The sequence below is a fragment of the Suncus etruscus genome, chromosome 1, assembly GCF_024139225.1.
Source record: "Suncus etruscus isolate mSunEtr1 chromosome 1, mSunEtr1.pri.cur, whole genome shotgun sequence".
Lineage (NCBI taxonomy): Eukaryota > Metazoa > Chordata > Mammalia > Eulipotyphla > Soricidae > Suncus > Suncus etruscus.
In genome coordinates, this window is record NC_064848.1 from 83226889 (window position 1) to 83246456 (window position 19568).

At 34.0% G+C, this 19568-nt stretch overlaps 1 protein-coding gene across 3 annotated transcripts in view; it reads right to left on the reverse strand.

Annotated features, from left to right (window-relative positions):
- Positions 1-9361: 9361 nt before the first annotated feature.
- The window catches only part of LPAR1 (lysophosphatidic acid receptor 1), a 175312-nt gene continuing 165105 nt past the window's right edge, over positions 9362-19568 (reverse strand). For all 3 annotated transcript variants that reach the window (XM_049784795.1, XM_049784788.1, XM_049784779.1), the window contains exon 4: positions 9362-11783. In XM_049784795.1, coding sequence (XP_049640752.1) covers positions 11482-11783 — 302 coding nt within the window. In that variant the 3' untranslated portion in view covers positions 9362-11481. The remainder of the gene's footprint in view (positions 11784-19568) is intronic.

The following is a 19568-nucleotide window of genomic DNA, read 5'->3' on the forward strand; positions in this document are numbered from 1 at the left end:
CTACACAAAATGAATAATTAAGCACAGTCAAGGTCTTTTCTGTCTATATATTATATTTACAGGCATTGCAGAATTGATACTTCAATATTGGTCATAAATGATCATAAGCTTGGACATACTAACATTTAGAGAAATATTAATTCAAACAAAATTTTATTTTAGCCAATTCCATTAAATGATCATCTAAAATATCATTTTATGCAGTGACTAAAATGTTCAACAATATCATAAAAGTTTATTTTGACCAAAATCACAACTTTATTTTTATTTTTTTTATAACTTTATTTTTTATTAATTTTTAATTATGAGAACAATGATGCAAAGAAAGAGGACAAGGTAAAGTTACAGTGGAAGAACAATCACCCATAACAGAGTTCTCAGAAGAAATCCCCTTGCTGATGCCTAAATTTTGAACTTACAGTCAAAGAACATTAAGAAAAATAAAACAGAACCCATGTACAATTACTTTGTCCACAAGTCCCCAGATTGTAGTACATTATAACATTTCTTAGCAGTACACAAAGCAATCTAAAGCCATGAAATTTATGTGACTCCTTAAACATTAAAGGCATAGTGTTTTTTTTACATTTCCATGCACATGCATATTAGTTTAAGTTAACATAAAAAGTTTAAGTGGTTTTCTTTTTTTAAGGTTTAGAGTCAAAGGAGCACAGTACAAATTGTGTTAGAGTGGCAAATATTGTTTGCATAGGCCCACCAAAATTTGGGGGACATGGAAAGGAAAAGCCTTGGCCTAAACAAGGAGACCCTACCCCTGAAGTTTCCTGGCATAAGACAACTCTAGGGGCCGGGAAGGTGGCGATAGAGATAAGGTGTCTGCCTTGTAAGCTCTACCAAGGAACGGACCACAGTTCGATCCCCCGGCGTCCCATATGGTCCCCCCAAGCCAGGGGCGATTTCTGAGCACATAGCCAGGAGTAACCCCTGAGCGTCAAACGGGTGTGGCCCAAAAACCAAAAAAAAAAAAAAAAGAAAAGACAACTCTAGGCTCCAGGCAAATTAGTTTGTTCAATCCAAGTCATTGTCTGTAGTGCCAATACAGTTTTATTTTTCACACAGTCTCTATTGTTGGCATCAGGTTTCTGTATTAAAGATCCTGAAATCTGCACATCCTATATTGAAGTCATGCTGGTGTGGAGCATCCTCTAGTTTCACCTCACAATTAAAGGGCAATGCAGAATGCCCTGTCCAGTAACCAGGTCGTTGTTGTTGTTAAGTTTTCTCAGTGTTAAGGGAAGTCTCTTTTGAGAGGTTGATGTCAGAGCAGCAGTCGGGTCTTCCCTGGTAGAGAATTGCTTCCAGGTGATGTTTCGTAGATGGCTTCCCTAGATCAGGGGTGAATGGAGAATGCCCATTCTTCTGAGGCCTGTGCCAGGTCATTATGTCAATGTTCAGGGTTTAAGGTCCCAATGCACTACAAGATTTGTGTGTTTCCACCTTTATTAGATAAGAACTTATTTGTATGTATAGTATGTTCCCATTTTAATGTGCCTATGCAAACAAGAAATAAAGCCATATGGCATTATCTATGCATATGGGGGTGTAAGAACACATCAAATACTACCTGTGACTACCTGTGACTTGGTTCAAACATAAGCATTAAACTGAGGGACTCTTTCACCAAATTCCCTATTGAACAGTTCACAAAGAAAAGATAAAAAATGGGGAAAATCTTCACTGTATAAGAAAATATTCAGCAAGAGCTATAGCTGTGAAAGAAAACATACATAAAATGTTGAAAAGACATGCCTTTTGAAATAGCTGGGGGGGGGCATTTACTCCAGTGCACCACTTTGGTCTGTGACTTAGGACTCTGAGGTACTGAAGTTAAAAAGGGTAAATATGGAGTAATGATGGTAGGGGGTGAGAGAGTTAAAGAGAAAAATGAGCTTTTGTAGGGGTATGCGAAAGGGCAGAGTACAAAATGGACATTCTGCATACACAAAAACAGAATTCAAAGATAGGGAGTACTATTAATGTATCTTGTGCTAGTGCCCCCGCGCGGTTTTAAAAATATAGACTGGTAAGAAATTACCAGTGATTGCCTTAGTGCAACCGAACAACTCTCAGCACCCACAAGTTAAGCCTAGGGTAACCTTCAAGCTCCTCCAAGGGACCCACCTCATTGGCTTGCCCAGGCATGTGGCCCAGGGGAAGCCCTGGAGATCCATAAAAGATCATTTCAAAACAATCTTAATTTTATACCTGGTGTTGAAGAGAAAAATTTTACAGTCAACTAATTGTACTAATTGCATAATTTATTAGAAAAAGTACATCTATATATGAATATATATAAACAATAAAATACTAATACTTTTCAAGTTTGGGGTAATTTGAAAAATTAATTTTAAACTTTAAGTAGAGCGGGGCTGGAGCGGTGGTGCAAGCGGAAGGGCATTTGCCTAGTCATGTGCTGACCTAGGATGGATGGCGGTTTGATCCCCTGATATCCCATATGGTCTCCCAAGCCAGGAGCGATTTCTAAGCACATAGTTTGGAGTAACCCCTGAGCGTCACCAGGTGTGGCCTAAAAACCAATAAATAAATAAATAAATAAGATAATATGAGTAACTCCCCTTGTCATATATAAAATATTTTTTCACATAGTAATAAAAATCAATATTATATTATAGTAAATTATTAAATAAAGAGTTGAGATCAACAGGCTATATTTTCTTATTTTTCTCATATGTACACACATGTATAATATACAAATATGAGCAGTTCTACTGTTGATGTTGGAAAAATTAACTTAGAAAAAAACTGAGAGTTATCTTCATGTCACTTCTGAAAATAATAGAATGTAAATGTAAATTAAATGAAAATCTTTATATGGCAAAGAAATTGAGATAAAACTAGCAAAAATCTCATAATGTAAAGGGAAGCAAAATGATAGTAATTAACAATGAGGTACTCCTAAATTTAAAAGACCTGTAACTCTTACAAATAGACAAAGAGGTGAAGGGGGTGTTCTTTACATGACTGAAACTCAACTACAATCATATTTGTAATTAAGGTGTTTAAATAAAGATATAAAAAATACAAATAGACAAAGGACATGGAAAGAAAAAGAATAAACTTATATTATGGAACATTTCTGTCTTGGGCCCTATGAAGCTGAGGCATCATGACACAGGACCTGATTGTTACTCATGAGAACCGTTTTACTCCCATACCCCTTCTCAAAGTGGAAGGGACAGGCTTCTAGTCAACCTGGCTTAGAACTGTTCAGAATGATCCCAAGAAACTGAGGCATCATAGCAGGGGTGGCGAACAAGTTCGACACAAAGAGCCAAAATTTTAAACTGTGAGAGTCAGAGAGCCACACCACGCAGTGACCTGCCAAAACAGACAAACACTCACACAAAAGCATATAATTTTAACAATAATCTATTAAACACATATTGCATTTTGTCATTTTGAGTGAGGGTCAAAATCCTGCAGTGATGGTGAGGGTGTGCTGCGTCCTCCACACTAAGAATTTACAGCAAGGTGTAGTTGTTTCCGAGGGAGGAGAGCCGGGAGGACACAGCCTGGGAGCGGGACTCCACCCTCGCTCAGAGATCTCTCTTCAGAGGTCCCTCAGAAGCAACAGAACAAAATTCAAACTTGGCAAAGAGCCACAGTATACAAATGAATGAGAAGAGGCAAAGAGCCGCATTCATTTTGGCCGCATTCAAAGAGCCGCATGTGGCTCGAGAACCACGTGTTTGCCACCCCTGCATCGTAGCATCAGGGTGCTCTTTGCTATGCGGAAAGAACATTCCACTCTCCAGGTTAGGACTCCCTGGCACTTTCGTGTTAATGCAACTCAGATCTTTATTTTCCAAGTCTTCCTTCTAAAATAGAAACCACACTACCTATTCCTTTACTTAGCCTATTATTCTTAAGTCTCAAAATTACCCTCAAAACAATTCAAAACATCATACTTGTTTGTCGTCTCATTTTCATTGTTTGTGCTTGTCGACCTTTCCCAACTTACATGTCTTCTCTTACTGTACATTTACATATAAAGTCTGAAATTTTTATTTATCTGTACTCTCTGAAAGTTCATATTTTCAAGTAAGTTTTCTGAATATGAACTGGTTACTAATGCAAATTCAAAAGCTTGACATAAACACAAGTCTGTGCAATTTGGGCTTAAAATGAAAAAATTAAGAGGACAGTTTCTATCCTAAATTGAGATTCCCTATACTATTACTTCAAAGTTGTTTCCACATTTTCTTGCCCTGTTAGCTTCTAAGTCATATTACCATTTTCTTAAAAATTATTGCTATACTTTGTAATTTTATTTTCAATTTGTTGGTCCCCATTCTATACTCACTCTTGCTAAATTCTAAGTTCCATTAAAAACTTTGCATATCTCATTCAAAAAAGTGTCCCACAGACCCAGTCTATACAGAAAAAGTTCAAAAATTACTTGTGGATAAATAAATAAAAGAGTGAATGTTAGTGATAACAAAGATCACACTAATTATAATGTTATAGCTCTCAACTAAGTTCTCAACAACAATTTAGTAAACAGCTCCATATTGCTATATATATACCCCAAATATTTTAAATCACAAAAAGAGGTTTAAACTTTAATATTATCTTCTTCCTCAAGATCTTATCATTTAATTTAGATATAAAAGTAACATGAGCACCATACCAGGCAAGTCATGCACTAGTTTATAACCTCATGTTAATGTCTTATCTGTATTGCATTTGATTCTTTTAAGGCATTTTTAAAATGTAGTATATCACATCTCCTAAGGAACTCATAATTTGTGGAGCCAAGATAGTTAAATACATATGATAATTATGATTTGCAATATAGAGAACATCTAATTAGATTAAAATAATTCTAGAGACAAACATTATTAGGCCAACACTTTGTTCTCTGAGATAGTTTCATCAGGAATAAAAAGATCCAAAATACAAATTAGATCAGTATCTTCTGTAAGCTGTAGATCACACTACAATAAATACCCAGTAATGTTAATAATTTTCCCAAATATACTAAAATAAATGAAGCAAGGTCTCCTGATAAAGCTAACTAAAGTTGATGAAAACATTTCAAAGGCTTTGATCCTATTTGTTACTTAGTTGTAACATATTAAAAAGCACAAGCAAATCTTTATCACAGTTCTGAAATTAGAGAACATCTCATGTCAAGATTGTCTTATCAAATAAAAAAGTTTACAAATGAACGAACCCCTAATTTATTCACTTACTTATGATTTTGGGTCATATCCAGCAGTGCTCAGAGTTTACTGTTTGCCATGAATGAAGAGATCACTCCTAGAAGACTTGGGGGACCAAATGGGGTACTGGGAATCAAACCTGGGTTAACCATATGCAGGCAAATGCCCTCACTCCAACCTACTAATGAACATTCTATATGTGACGCAAAGAACAAAATAAAATTTCTTTCTTGAAAGGTGTTGTTGTTGTTGTTGTTTTAATGGTAGTGGTGGTGGTAATTTAAGGTCAACATCTGGCATTACTGAAGGCTTACTCCTGACATGACTCAGGGACCATATATGTTGCTGAGAATTGAATCTCGGTAGTCCATATGCAAGGCCAGAGCTTCCTTGCTGTACTACCTCTTCAGCCCTGAAAGAAAGATGTAAATTAATTATGAAGTAAAAAACTATAAACCATATTCTACAATGTAAAAAGTGTTTTGCTCTCCTACTGACAAAAAGATATTGTAAATCTACAAGACCAAACATAAAACCCCTCTATGGATGCGTATCTCTACTGGAGAATGTGTGCAGCAGGTATGTATCTATGTTCCATCGTACAACTTTACTCATTTTTGTATTTCTTGAAATATTTCTGTATGTACTTTTTCATTAACAAAATATCCACTCTGGAAACTACCCATACATGTGTACACACAGCCTCATAAAATGTGTGAGAAAGTATCAGCCCTAAACCTTAAAACCACTGCTACAGAGCTTTAGTATGAAAAATTATTAAAATATAATTTAAGGAAATGGAGACCATGCTAGTAGTTACTAAAATATGGCAAGGGAGCTGGGTGTGTCTATAAAAAATGTAATAGTTGTAGTCTTTGTGGTGACAGAAATGGGCAATTTGGCCCGTGGGTATATTAATATTACTATCCTAGTTAGATTGTCATGCTATGGTTTTGCGAGATCATCTCCATTTCCCTGTATTCTTTCTTGGGATTGTATATAATTCTAAAATTTCTATCAAAAAAGGAAATACTTGACTTGAAAATAAGAACACTGTAGCTAATTGAATAAAAGAGACATTCATCAGTTCATACTGGTATAAAGCAGCACTGAAGAAATGACAAAGAACAAAGCTTTCCCTCACATTAGATAGCAGATTAAAACTTGTTGAGGAAAAAGAATTAGAAATTCATCATTTTGCATCTATCAGAATAATAATTAATTCATTGGGGGAAAGCAATGGATTTAATAGTAGGCATTAAAATTCTATGAGGAACAAAACATTTCTTATAAAATGTTTCAGGGGAGTAAAAGAGGTTTCTTCATGGGGGAAAAACTTGGCAGATACCACCCTGACCAACAATACAAAGTCTCCATTACCATTAATGGGAAAAAAAATCAACAAAGATTACTGGATAGAATTTATTGCGAGGAACCAAAGCAATGTTGCTGCACTATTTTCTTAATAATATTAAAAATAGCATAAAAAAGAAGTATTAGATAAATCCAAACTGAGGGACAATTTACAAATGTCGTGTGATAGATAAATAACAAGGCATGATGGTCAATGCAAGACTAATGGCTCCAGATATAAACGATCAGTGATCCCAGTCTTGATAAAGGGCATTACTAGAGAAATTTACTAAAACATTAATGGGGTCTCTGTATTGAATGATATCTTATGTAATAATGTTTATTTCTAGATTTTGATGGTCATGTGGTTCTGACAACATCCTTGATGTAGGAATTACTTAATGTATTCAGAGATGAAGAGGTATTATTTTAGCAAATCACAGAAGATTCAGGAATGTGTTCTATGAATTTGGCAAAATTTTCTCTAAGTTGAAGATGCTCTTCAAATAAAAAGCATAAAAAGGGCAGTGATCATTTATTATCTCTGAAGTCGAGAAAACAAAGCACTGAAAAACAATGAAAATAGTCTGGTTGAAAATGTAATTATCTAAAACAGAAGTTGGCAGTTATTCAATAAAGGATCAGATAGTGAAATATTTGACAAGTTTGAAGTTCTGTTGCAACTATTCAATTCTGTTATTGCAACATAAAAGGAGCCACGAACATAAACAAGTATATCTATATTTCAATAAAACTTTCTCTAAGAACACTCAAGTTAGAATTTCATATGAATTTTCAATCACACAAAATAATTCTCTATCAATCATTAAACCTTTAATCTCTACCCTAAATTTTTGTCTCATCCAAAAATTATTTTGAGGGTCAAGGAGATAGTTCAAAAGTTTGTAGTATATGCTTTATATGTGGAATGCTCTGGTTTATTCTCTGGTACCACAAATCTCCTAAACATTGCCAAATGAGCACTAACAAGTGTGGATAAAAAAAAAGGCAAACAAAACTGACTTGCCAATAGCCTTATTTTTCCCACTCAGGCATTAAATTTCTAAATGGCCTTTAATGTCATTGCCCCCGTCCCAGCCACCCCTGAGAATCTTCCTTCTTGAAGGAACAGCAGCTGAATATATGCCCCTAAAAGTTGTAGTATCAGGAATAGTGCTTTGGATTTCTGGACAACTTCACTTTTTTGATGCTGTCTTCTCTAAAGGCACAACCCCAATTTAACAGAATGGACAACTAACAAAAAGAGCTTACTAATCCTCCTGTTATTGTATTAATAATGACTTTATTGGAGATACAATTATTTTCACAAAATGAACTTGATACTGTATTTTTTCTTCTTTTCCCTTTTTTTCTATTTTTTCAATAACTTTGTTTTTACTTACCTTGAAACAAATGTATTATGATCAACTATGTCAACTATATGATTCAAATATTTTATTTAAATAAATAAATAAATAAAATTGAATGGTCTTTAATACCACATTAGTAAACATATTTCTTCTATATTTCCTTCTCTGAATATGAGCATTATAAATAAAAAGGGAAGAGTTCCTGAGAGGCCTATGTATAAAATACAGATGAATGTTACAGAATATACACGTTCTACCTGAGAAGATGTCAGACCATACTTTCTTAGATGCATTTTTCCTTCAGATGGAGACTTAACTCAAGCTTATTCCTATATGAAAACAATCCTTTTGAGGGTTTAAAATCTAATTTGTTTCAAAAGGTTTTAAGGTTAATGCTTGTAATCATGGTGCTTAAATACTTAAAAAATGTTCTACTTACCTTGCTATAGTGAAGGAATCAAATAAAGAAGTATTTCCCCAGTTTTTCTTTTTAAGCAGGAGCCAAATGCTAGAAGAAGAGAAAAGGCTAGAAATAAGTATCACAACATTCCATTTCAGAAGTTAGGAAACAAATAGAATGGAATGAAATAGAAAGAAGATAAAGAATGGAACTTAAAGAAATTGAAGATTGGCAAAAAAAAAAAAAAAGGAATAAAAAGTCTTAAGACTCACTAAAGGGAAAATATTAGCTGTGACTGAGTCTTGGAAACAATGACCTCTCCAGTTTAAAAATAAAAAGAAGCAATAGGGGTAATTAAATTAGGAAGATATCTCAGACATTTAATTACTAATCTTAGTCTTACAACCATTCAAACCAAAAAGTTAAGAATTCTCTTCCAGGGGCTGGAGAGATAGCATGGAGGTAGGGTGTTTGCCTTGCATGCAGAAAGATAGTGGTTCAAATCCTGGCATCCCATATGGTCACCTGAGCCTGCCAGGAGCAATTTCTGAGTGTAGAGCCAGGAGTAACCCGTGAGCGCTGCCGGGTGTGACCCAAAAACCAAAAGAAATAAAAAAGAATTCTCTCCCAAGTACACATGGAGTCATTTATTCGAATTAACCTTTTTTTCTCTAGCATTTTACCAATAGGTTGGAGTGGGGGATACATCTGATGACTACCTTTGTAAACTCTTTGTGACATTCTTTTCACAAAGTCATAATAAAGGTGTTTTTTTAAATTAAATAATGTTTTTCAAAGGAAAATTTTATTTTAACAGTTATTTTTATATTTTATTCTAAGATGCTCTCTTCGCACTTTTCTTTTCTTTGGATTTAGATATTGAAAGGCTAGAAAGCAGTTCAAAGCCATAAAAGTTTATAGTGGCTTCACCATCCAGACTTCAAGAGCTTTTGACAAAGAAATAAAAGAAGGGTTCAGGAAAAAGGCACGAACAGGAGAAACAGCATTGACTAGAACCACGCATAAGCAAACACTGATTGAGAAAGATTTATTATGACCCAATTAGTATATTTTTAATTTCAAATAGTCCATATCTCCTTCAGAATATTATCACATGGGGTGGGGAAAATTCATTTCTTCACTCTCAATATTCAATGCTCTGTATTATGTAAAAAAGTACGTGTAGACATCTTTTTGGCTAACTGGTTCCCCACATTCTTACCACTATGAGCACTTTACAAATATACCCTCTATTCAAATACTGACCATGCAATGATTATTTTTTCCAAGATAGTTATTCTTCTGGACATCGTTCTCTTAAACATGCTCCGACTTTCTCACGTCCCTCAAGTCTATGACTTCATTGGTTACATATAAACAATAAACAGCTACAACTGCTAATTTTCCTGGACAATGCATCCAATTGCAATCTTCTAAAATGGCAGCAGTCTATTAGGGATTTTCCTAGTCACGTACCGACAGTTTCTAGTCACATATAGACACACTCTGTCCTATTTTCTATAGAAAGGACCCAAACTATTTGATCTGATGATCTTTTATTCATTTGGCACCTCTGATTTCTTTACAATTTCTTCAATTTTACTTTACTAGCAAGAGCTGAGTAACTGGTCCATCAACCAAACTTAAAACAGCTAGATATTAATTGGGATCTTCTATTTGTGATCGATGACTGTTTCTAGTCCACCTTATTATATTACAAAGTTATTCTTGACCAAAGTTACCACAACATTTCTTCTGTGAGAAAAAGACAAAAGTAATGTCACTGGCTTTTCTCACAACTGGTACTCAGGTAATGCAGAGGCAGTAAATCCTTTCACAAAAGGTCAGAGCATAAAAAAATTCACATTAAAAAAGAATCCTTCATGGAAAATGTCCTAGGTAAATAATTAATTCTATGGACAAAGTTTTCTGTAAACAAAATTGTTACATTACTCCTAAAAGTAAAACTTAGGGAAAAAGAAAACAAATACTAAAAATTAAAAACAGCCTTAAGAAGTTGACACAGATGGGTCCATTAAGTAGAATATTATATAGTCATTACAATGATGTTTTGCGAATTTTTCAATGCCATAATAAAATGTGGTGTCCTGTGGTGGAAAAAAAGGTGTCTATAAAATTGTAGCATGAGCCCAATTATATAAAAACAGCATAGAATATACATATATGGATAAACAGGGGGAAGCTATTAGTGATGGTTACTGGAATGTGTCACCTGTAATTATTTTTCTGTTTCACACATTTCTGAATTTTCAATTTTTTATAATGAATATGTATTATTTTATAATACAGGAAAACACAGGCTATTAAAAAGTCTCTAATGTAAATAGAAAATTTTTGAATATGATAAGTATGTAGGAACAATATGACTATCTGTTACCTTCTATGAATTTTTAGAGTATATATTCTTTTGGTAATATTTTACATTCATTTCCTGTTTTATACTTGCCACAACACTTCAACCAAAAAAAAGTGGTAACAATATAATTAGAGCAGTGTCTGATTCATACCGTAAACACATATTGGCTTTAACATCTAGGTCCTTCTATTTCCTAGATTTAAAATTAATATCCTATTATCTTTTTAAGGCATTTGCATTCATCCAATACATGCATGCTTCTTAAAATGTCTTTTAATTTACAGTTTTCCTATCTCAGAAGAAATGGAGTTATGAATTTTCAGGAAAAATGTCTATATCCTTATCCATCACAAGCATGCTGATAGGTATAAAAATGTTTATTAAATGAAATGTATCCAATAAAAACAAAGAAAGCTTGTCTGTAAATGAAGTTAGAGATTCAATTGGTCAGAATTTATTCTGACAGTACAAAACCACAAAACTTTTGAAGTCTAGTTAGTGTTGTCTAAATACACACTTCCAAGTCTATATATGCATTCCATTGCAAAACTCCACTTGCTACTTCCAAGAGAATCAGGACGAGGGTTCTCACATAAGCTAATGTTCAATATATATCAAGTCTAGGAACAAATACTGCCATTGGTTAGTGTTTTAAGGACATGAGTTTATCTTTTCTCTCTCTCATACCCCACCTAGCCCTGGCATTCAGGTTGGGGTAGACTATCCATATGCCAATCCATGATGTCTGATCTCATGATGTCTCTTAGCTTCCTTCTAAACCACAGAGTGGTCATTGCTGTGAACTCCAGCCAAGATGGTGTGGTTGAGGGAGGAAGCTGAGCGGTCTGAGCCTTCTGTGGGGCCACTGGCATTTTCACTGCGCTGGCAACAGAGGATCTGTCTGAAGGTAGCGCTCATCTCCTTGTCCCGGTAGGAGTAGATGATGGGGTTCATGGCAGAGTTGAATTCAGCAAGCAGAAGGAAGAATTTCTCATAGGCCAGAACATTACATTGTGGGCAGCAAACATCAAGAAGTAACAAAACCAATCCAGGAGTCCAACAGATGATAAAGGCGCCTACATGGACAAGGGTAAAGGTGAAGAGTAATGAAAAAAAATAGAACAGAAGATATACATTATAATGAAGTATGTAACCATAAAGTAAAATTATTTTAAATTAAAAGAAAAATACTGAACTTCAGAGTCACCAATTTCTAATCTGAAATGAAATGCTTATTTTCTGAAAAATAATTGAATGATACAACAATCAATTTAGCCATATCTTGTTAATGCAAATGCTATTAAGATGGCAAATGGATGAGCTCCTTCAGTAAACCAGTTTACTAAACAACTAAGAAGTTGCCTTGAGAGCATACACTTTACTTCTTAAAAAAATAAAATTTTTATTCGCATGAGATTTTTTTCGAGCAAAAGGTAAACACTATGACAAATGACTGTGCAGTTGAGACAGTTTCAGTTTTCAAATTTGCTGGGCTTAAATCCTTTTTTTTTTTTTTTCTTTTTTTGGTTTTTGGGCCACAGCCGGTGATGCTCAGGGGTCACTCCTGACTATGCGCTTAGAAATCACTCTTGGCTTGGGGAGTGATATGGGACGCTGGGTTTAGTAAAGTTAATAGAATTGATATAGAACATTCATTTCCAGAATTCAAATAATGAATGATTCAATATTTTGTAAAAATGATCACCACATAAATCTAAACATCTATCATTACACAATTATGTTTTTCCCTTATCATGAAAGCCTTTAAGATTTATCTTCTAATTTAATATTTATTCTCCAATAAGTACAAATCTGCAAATCAATACTGCTAATTATAGTCTATTTACTATGCTTTAAATTACATTCCTGATACTTACTATTATTTATTATATGGAAACTTTGAACCTTTTGACTCCATTCATTCATTTGCCCATTCCTCCAATTTACTATATTTAGGAACTTGACTTGCTTGCTTTTAATTTGCTCTTTCTATTGCTGTTGGACATATATATTTATATTTTCTTTAACTATATGTATATAACTATATATTTCTTTAAATATACATTTATATTTCTTTAACAAATTATAAGATTTGTTGAATATATAATTATATAATTATATAATTATAACTGTTCAACAAGCTATAAATAACAAGGCAATAAATATATTGCAGATATAATTTTGAATGTTTTAATTTTCTTTGGAAAATAACCAAAAATACAGTTATCTTTTGTTTTGCTTTGTTTTTGAGGAACCTCCGCATTTCTTCCCATACTGTGGCTACATCAATTTACATTCCAACGAACAGAACAGTTTCCCTTTACTCCACATCTTTGACAACACTTGTTTTTCTTGTCTTTTGTGCCTTTTTTTAATGTACCTGTTGACTACTTGCATGGTTTATGCAAAAATGTTTGTTTAGATTCTCTGTCAATTTGCAACTGGATTTTTTTGTTGAGCTATATGAGTTTTTAAGCATACAAATTTGTCTCCTCATCAGATATGCTATTTTCAAAATCTCATATATGTTAAACTGCCCTTTTATTTTATTGATGGTCTATATTACCACAAAGAAGCTTTGTGTTAATGGAGTTAATGAAGTTAATGGAGTCTACTTGTTTATTTTTATAATGTCTTTGATTTTGGTGTCGGGTCATAAAAATCATTGTAATGAACAATGTGGAGGAATTGGTTGTTTCTTCTAGAAGTTTTTTTGGCTTTAGACTTTCACCCATTTTGAGTTACTTTTTATAGATGATATAGGATAATGGTCTGGTTTCAATTTATTGCATGTGTCTTTACTGTTTTCCTACCACATATATGAGGTCCCACTGTATTTTCTGGCACCACTGCCAGAAATTAATTGACCATAAGTGCATGGAAGCTCAATTCTGTTCACTGATCTATTTGTTTTTATTTCCCCCAGACCATGCTATTTTGATTAGTGTAGATTGATAATAACGTTTGAAATAAGGGAATGTGCTGCCTCTAGTTTTGCTCTTCTTTCTCAGGATTTCTTTGGCATATTTTGTGGCCATACAAATTTTATAAGTTCTTGAGCGATTTCTTTGAAAAGTGTATCTGGAATTTGATGTTGATTGCACTAAATTTGTAGGTAGGTTTGGGTAACATGTATATTTTTAAAATTATTCTTCCAGCCTATAACTATGAAATATATTTCTACTTATTTGTGTCTCCTTCCATTTTTTAAATTAATATCTGATTGTTCTTTTGCCCCTTAATTTTATTTCTAGCTACTTTATTTTTTGATGTACTGTTCATGAGATTGTTATTATAATACATCATTCTGATAGTTTTGGGTATATAAGAGTATAACGGTTTTTTTTCTTTTTTGTTTTTGAAACTTTGTTTTTGTTTTCTCATACCCAGTGGCACTTAGGGGTAACTTCTGGCTCTGTGCTTGGAAATTGCTCTTGGCAGGCTTGGAGAACTATATGGGATGCCAGGACTTGAACCTGGATCTGTCATGAGTCGGCTGTATGCAATGCATGTGCACTTCCCCGGTCCCAAGAGTATAACAGTTTTGACACTGGTGGTGGGATTGGTCCTGAAAGCAATTTTATGCCTGAAATCTAATTGTAAATAACTTTGTAAATCACAATGGTACCACTGCTCCAAGGCGCCTTGGCAGGACCTGGAGCGGCAGGACCGCTTCTTCATGGTGCTCAAGGTCGTCAACCTCAGTCTTCCAACTTTATTATATGGTCTTGGCTCCTGGGTATTTGCTAGAGTAACAGAGACTGTACATACCAGTTATGGACCAATAACAGTTTCTTTTCTAAATAAAGAAGATGAAGGTGCCATGTTTTGAAAGTGGGCATCAAAAAATAAATAAATAAAAATTTAAAAAGTGTAACAATTTTGTGTATTTATTTTATATCCTTTAATCTTACTGAATGTATAATTCTAATGTTTCTAATTTGGTACAAATATGGGGTTATAATATCATGTAATTTGCAAACAGTTTTCCTTATTCTCTTCTGTTTTGGATATCTCTTATTTCTCTTTTGTCTAATTAATCTGGTTAGAACTTTATTTTCTTTTTATAAATATGTTTATTTAAGCACCATGATTACAAGCATGTTTATAGTTGGGTTTTAGTTATATTCAAAAAGAACAACCCATTCACCAGTGCAATGTTCCTACCACCAATGTCTTCCATCTCCCTCCTTTCCCACTCCTTGCCTGTTCAAGTCAGGCATTCGAGTTCTCTCACTACCATTATCATAATAATCAGTGTAGTTATTTCTGTAACGGAATTTATCACTCTATGGTATATTGTGGCCGGACCTCCTAGTCCTCATCTCTATTGTCTCTGTTTATTATTACAATAATGTGGTTAGAACTTTCAATGTTATGTTGAATGAAAGTACTGAAAGCAGAAATCTTTTCTTCTTTCTGATTTTAGAGGAATAGTACACAGCTTTTCACCATTGAGTATGTTAGTTATGAGTAATAGAGAATCTTGTTTGTGTTGAGATATGCTCTCTTTTTTATTCATTTTGTGAAGCATTTTTATCATTAAGGGATGCTGAATTGTCATATACTTTTTTTTACAATTCCTAAGATATCAAATAGCTTCTAAAACATCATTAGTTATAGTTACACGGCATATTGACTGTTATACAAGTACCAAAGAACACGTGAATCCTAAGAATTACTCCCACTTGATCATATTATATGAGTTTTTTTAAAATATATTATTGAACTTGTCCCTAGGAGTTTTTTTCAAGATCTTGGCATCTACATTCATTTAGAATGTTGATCTATAATTGTCCCTTTTCTTGTGACTTTGACTAATTTGGGTATCAGATTAATGTCAAGCTTATAAATTTAGTTTAGAAGCATTTCCTTTATTTTATTCTTTGGGAATTATTTGAACATTCATCCTTAAATGTTTCATAGAATTCATAGTAAAGGCATATTGTTCTTGACTTTTGTTTGTTGGAAATTTTTATTATTCATTCTATTTTCTTGCAGAGAATTTGCATGTTCTTGTGTTTTATTTATTCATGACTCAGTTGTTTCTTGGAATTATCCATTTCTTCTATGCTTTTGATTTGCTGACTTGATTTTTATTATATTATCGTTTGTACCACTGTAGTATGGTATACATTTTACTAATGCTTCTGATTTTTTTTGAGCCTTCTTTTTTTGTATTTAAAAATCTAGCTTAAAAATGTATTAATTTATTTATCTTGTCAAAAATGTAGCTGAAAATTTCACTGAGGTGAATTACTTTCTTACCTAATATTTTTAATTGAAAAATGAAAGTGGTTTTAATTACTCCAGTAATGCTGTTGTACAGATTAAATGAGCTCTAAGAAAATAATCACTTGGTATATTTTAGTAATGCTAATATTGTTTGTTACTGTATTAGTCAGTACCATGAGTCTTTTTTGGAAATTTTCAAATATAGGTTCATTTTCAAATATAGGTCATCTGTTTATACTTTGTTTATCTAACAATAATTTACATAGTTAATTTTTCTATATGCTTCATAAATATTATCTCATTTAATTTTTAAAATATTTGTACAAGGCAGAAGCTATTATCCTATTACATAGATTTTAAAAAAATGAGACCAGGCAAAACTACGCAACTTGCTTAAATCAAGAAAGAGGCAAATGTCAGAATTTCTGTTTTTAGAGGATGGCTCCAAAATTACTATTTATATTCCTGGTTAATAATATAAATGTTTGATACAGCTGAAATCAAACTTTATGCTGTAGATATTTACTGATTTAGATCAAATTTGTTCTTTCTCAATGATTCTGAATGAAAATTTTACTGCAAGTTTAAGACAAGTGAAAATACAGATTCTTTTAATTTGGATTCCAGTTTATTTAGCTTCTGAAATCAATCATTTGCCCCTCAAGATAAAGTGAAATTTTGCAGTAACCTAACACCGACAACATGTTAAATCAGGTCTACTAGGGACTTAGGAGAGAAAAAACATGAGCCAAAGAATTGGTGGACATTGTAATGTATACATTACTTTTTACTTAATGGGCCACCAAAGCATGGTAAGGCTGTGCAATAAGCAGAGAAGAATAGTATGATTAAAGGGTAGGTACATTAGAATCTTTCAACTGTAAAGGCATTGGCCTATGTGGAACAAGCAGGCTTGGGCCAGGATGGTAAATTTGGCCTAACCTCAAGGACTGGATTTCACAGAACATAAATAAACAAGGTTCAGACTCCAAACAGCTTGGTTTCAAATGTGAGTTTTCTTCTATTTGAACCATTTCAGCAGGGAAATCAAAATAAAGGAGAAAAGTACCCCCATAAAGCTCTTTGTTCTAAAACACAAAGATGTATTGGTTTTAAACTGCTGTTCACTTTGAAGACTGTCCAAGGTGCTTCATTTCTAATAAGTACAATACCTTAGACTTTCCTTGGAGAGAGGGGAAAATATTTCAAATATCAGGAGATAATGGCCATAGAGCTATTTGAACTCCAAGTGAAAATGTTAATAAAGCATTCATTTCAAGTCCTTGAATTTCCTTGCTTGAAAATCATTCAGAAAGCTAAACATAAAGGAAAATCAAAGGAATGCCTCTTGGGTTTCAGAAATAATGCATTATTCATTGAGAAGCCAGGAAGGGAATTATTCTCAGGGTGGAAAATGCTTGGATGGAAAATGCATGGTCCCATTATTTCATTTACTTGGAAACTAAAAACACATAAGCCCTTCATGAATGGGAAACCATTCTTTCAAGTTTCCTTTAACTATTTCTTTTATCAAAGCTCTAATAGAACTCAAATTTGGGGTTCCCTTTAATACCAGGAATACGCATCTTTATTAAGATTTATTTTAAATAAAATGGCCTTTTTCTATTTCCTGATTGAAGAGAACATCTTTCATTATTATGAATCTGCTCAAGCTAGAAGTAATATAATTCAAACAGTCATTTGTTAAAATAGCTAATAATTTTAATTCGAAAAGGATAAAGTTCTTCCAACAAAACCCATGTTATCAGAAACTAGCCCAAAGTCCAACTAGCCAGATTCTGAGACCAACAAATGCAAGAGGCTTTCCTAGGTCAGAGCAAAACGTTTGAAGTAAATCTTGCCACAGTAGCTATATTTGAAAACTTTACTGCGGAACTTTTAATACTTTCCCATCCCCGCCCCCACTGGATGCAACTGTTTTTAGTACGATGATTAGGCCCAATCATATCCCCAGCATGGTGCATGTGCCTCTTCAAGACTCAACTGAGTAATTTAAGGAACTCATATTATACACAGTGCAAGTCTCCAAGTTTTAGATTTAGGATTTTCTCTTCTAGTTTTCCTTTTCTCTTATAAAATGAAAAGATGATGATTAAAAGTTGATGATAGATTTCCAAACAGAAAATGAAAAGTAGAGAGTCTAAGATGATTAGATTTCAAAACAAAAAATGAATGAGCATCATAAAATAAAGTTTGTTCAAACTTTGCCAGCGGTGTTAGAGCGATAGTACAGAGGGTAAGCTCTTGTCTTGCATGTGGCTGACCCAGGTTTGATCCCAACCATCCCATAATGGACCCCTAAACACTGCAACAAGTGATTCCTGAGTGCAGAGTTAGGAGTAACCATAAATGTTGCCAGGTGTGACCTAAAAAAAATACAACTTTGCTAGTTTTTTTTTTTTTTTTTTTTTTTGAGAAACAGGCAGGTTTCAACTACACAGGGCTATGATCAATTTTCTTCTGGATCTGCACTTATAACTCACTCCTGGATGGTTCAGAGGTTCATACAGGGTGCTAAAGAGAGAATGTAGATCAGACATATGCAAGGCAAGCACCCTACCTGCCATACTATCACTCATCCCCAACTTCTAACTGGAGATAAAGTGAAAGGTGAAATTCTTGCCTTGGTTATGTAAAGTACTGGCTTCGACCCCAAGCACCACAAAAGAAATTAGGTAATCAAATTTTGTAAAAGCTATACCAAAGTCCTCTTAATAAAATTAGCCAATAACAGTTCGTTAGATTATGTGCCCTATGAACAGATAATCTGTACAAACACAAGTACTCCTCTTTAAGGCAGGTTAATAAAAACTGAAAGAGGACCAGAGAGATAGCATGGAGGTAAGGCATTTGCCTTGCATGCAGAAGGTCAGTTGTTCAAATCCCGGCATCTCATATGGTCCCCCGAGCCTGCCAGGAGCGATTTCTGAGCATCAAGCCAGGAGTAACCCCTGGGCGCTGCTGGGTGTGACCCCAAGAAACCAAAATAAATAAATAAATAAAAATAAAAATAATAAAAGAATTTATTTCTACACCTGTAAAGGAGAAAAGTAACAGTCTCCTGAAAACTCCTTAGTATATGATGAGGATTCGATTACAAACACAAACCCTTTATGCTATGTACTTCTACCACTATCTATTGTTTTTGAGGATAGTAAAATGAAAAACAACAGATGTAGCACAGTTCTGATTTAGACTTTCTTTAGGGCTGAATGTGGAAATTTGTGTTGGGCCATCAAGACCTAGTGTTCAAGAAGCTCTGGGATGATACAAATGTGACTAAGATTTCTTAGGAGTTTCATTGGCTATAATGAGAAACACAAAGAAATGGAAAAGGAAAGAAATGGAACCCTGGGGCTAGAGAGATATCATGGAGGTAAAGTGTTTGCCTTGCATGCAGAAGACAGTGGTTCGAGTCCCAGCATCCCATATGGTCCCTCGAGCCTGCCAGGAGTGATCTCTGAGCATAGAGCCAGGAGTAACCTCTGAGCACTGCCAGTGTGACCCAAAAACCAAAAAAAAAAAAAAAAAGAAATGGAACCCTGAAAAGTATGAGCATCTTAAACCATACTGGAGGCTCTTATGGGACAACCTGCTTCCTACTA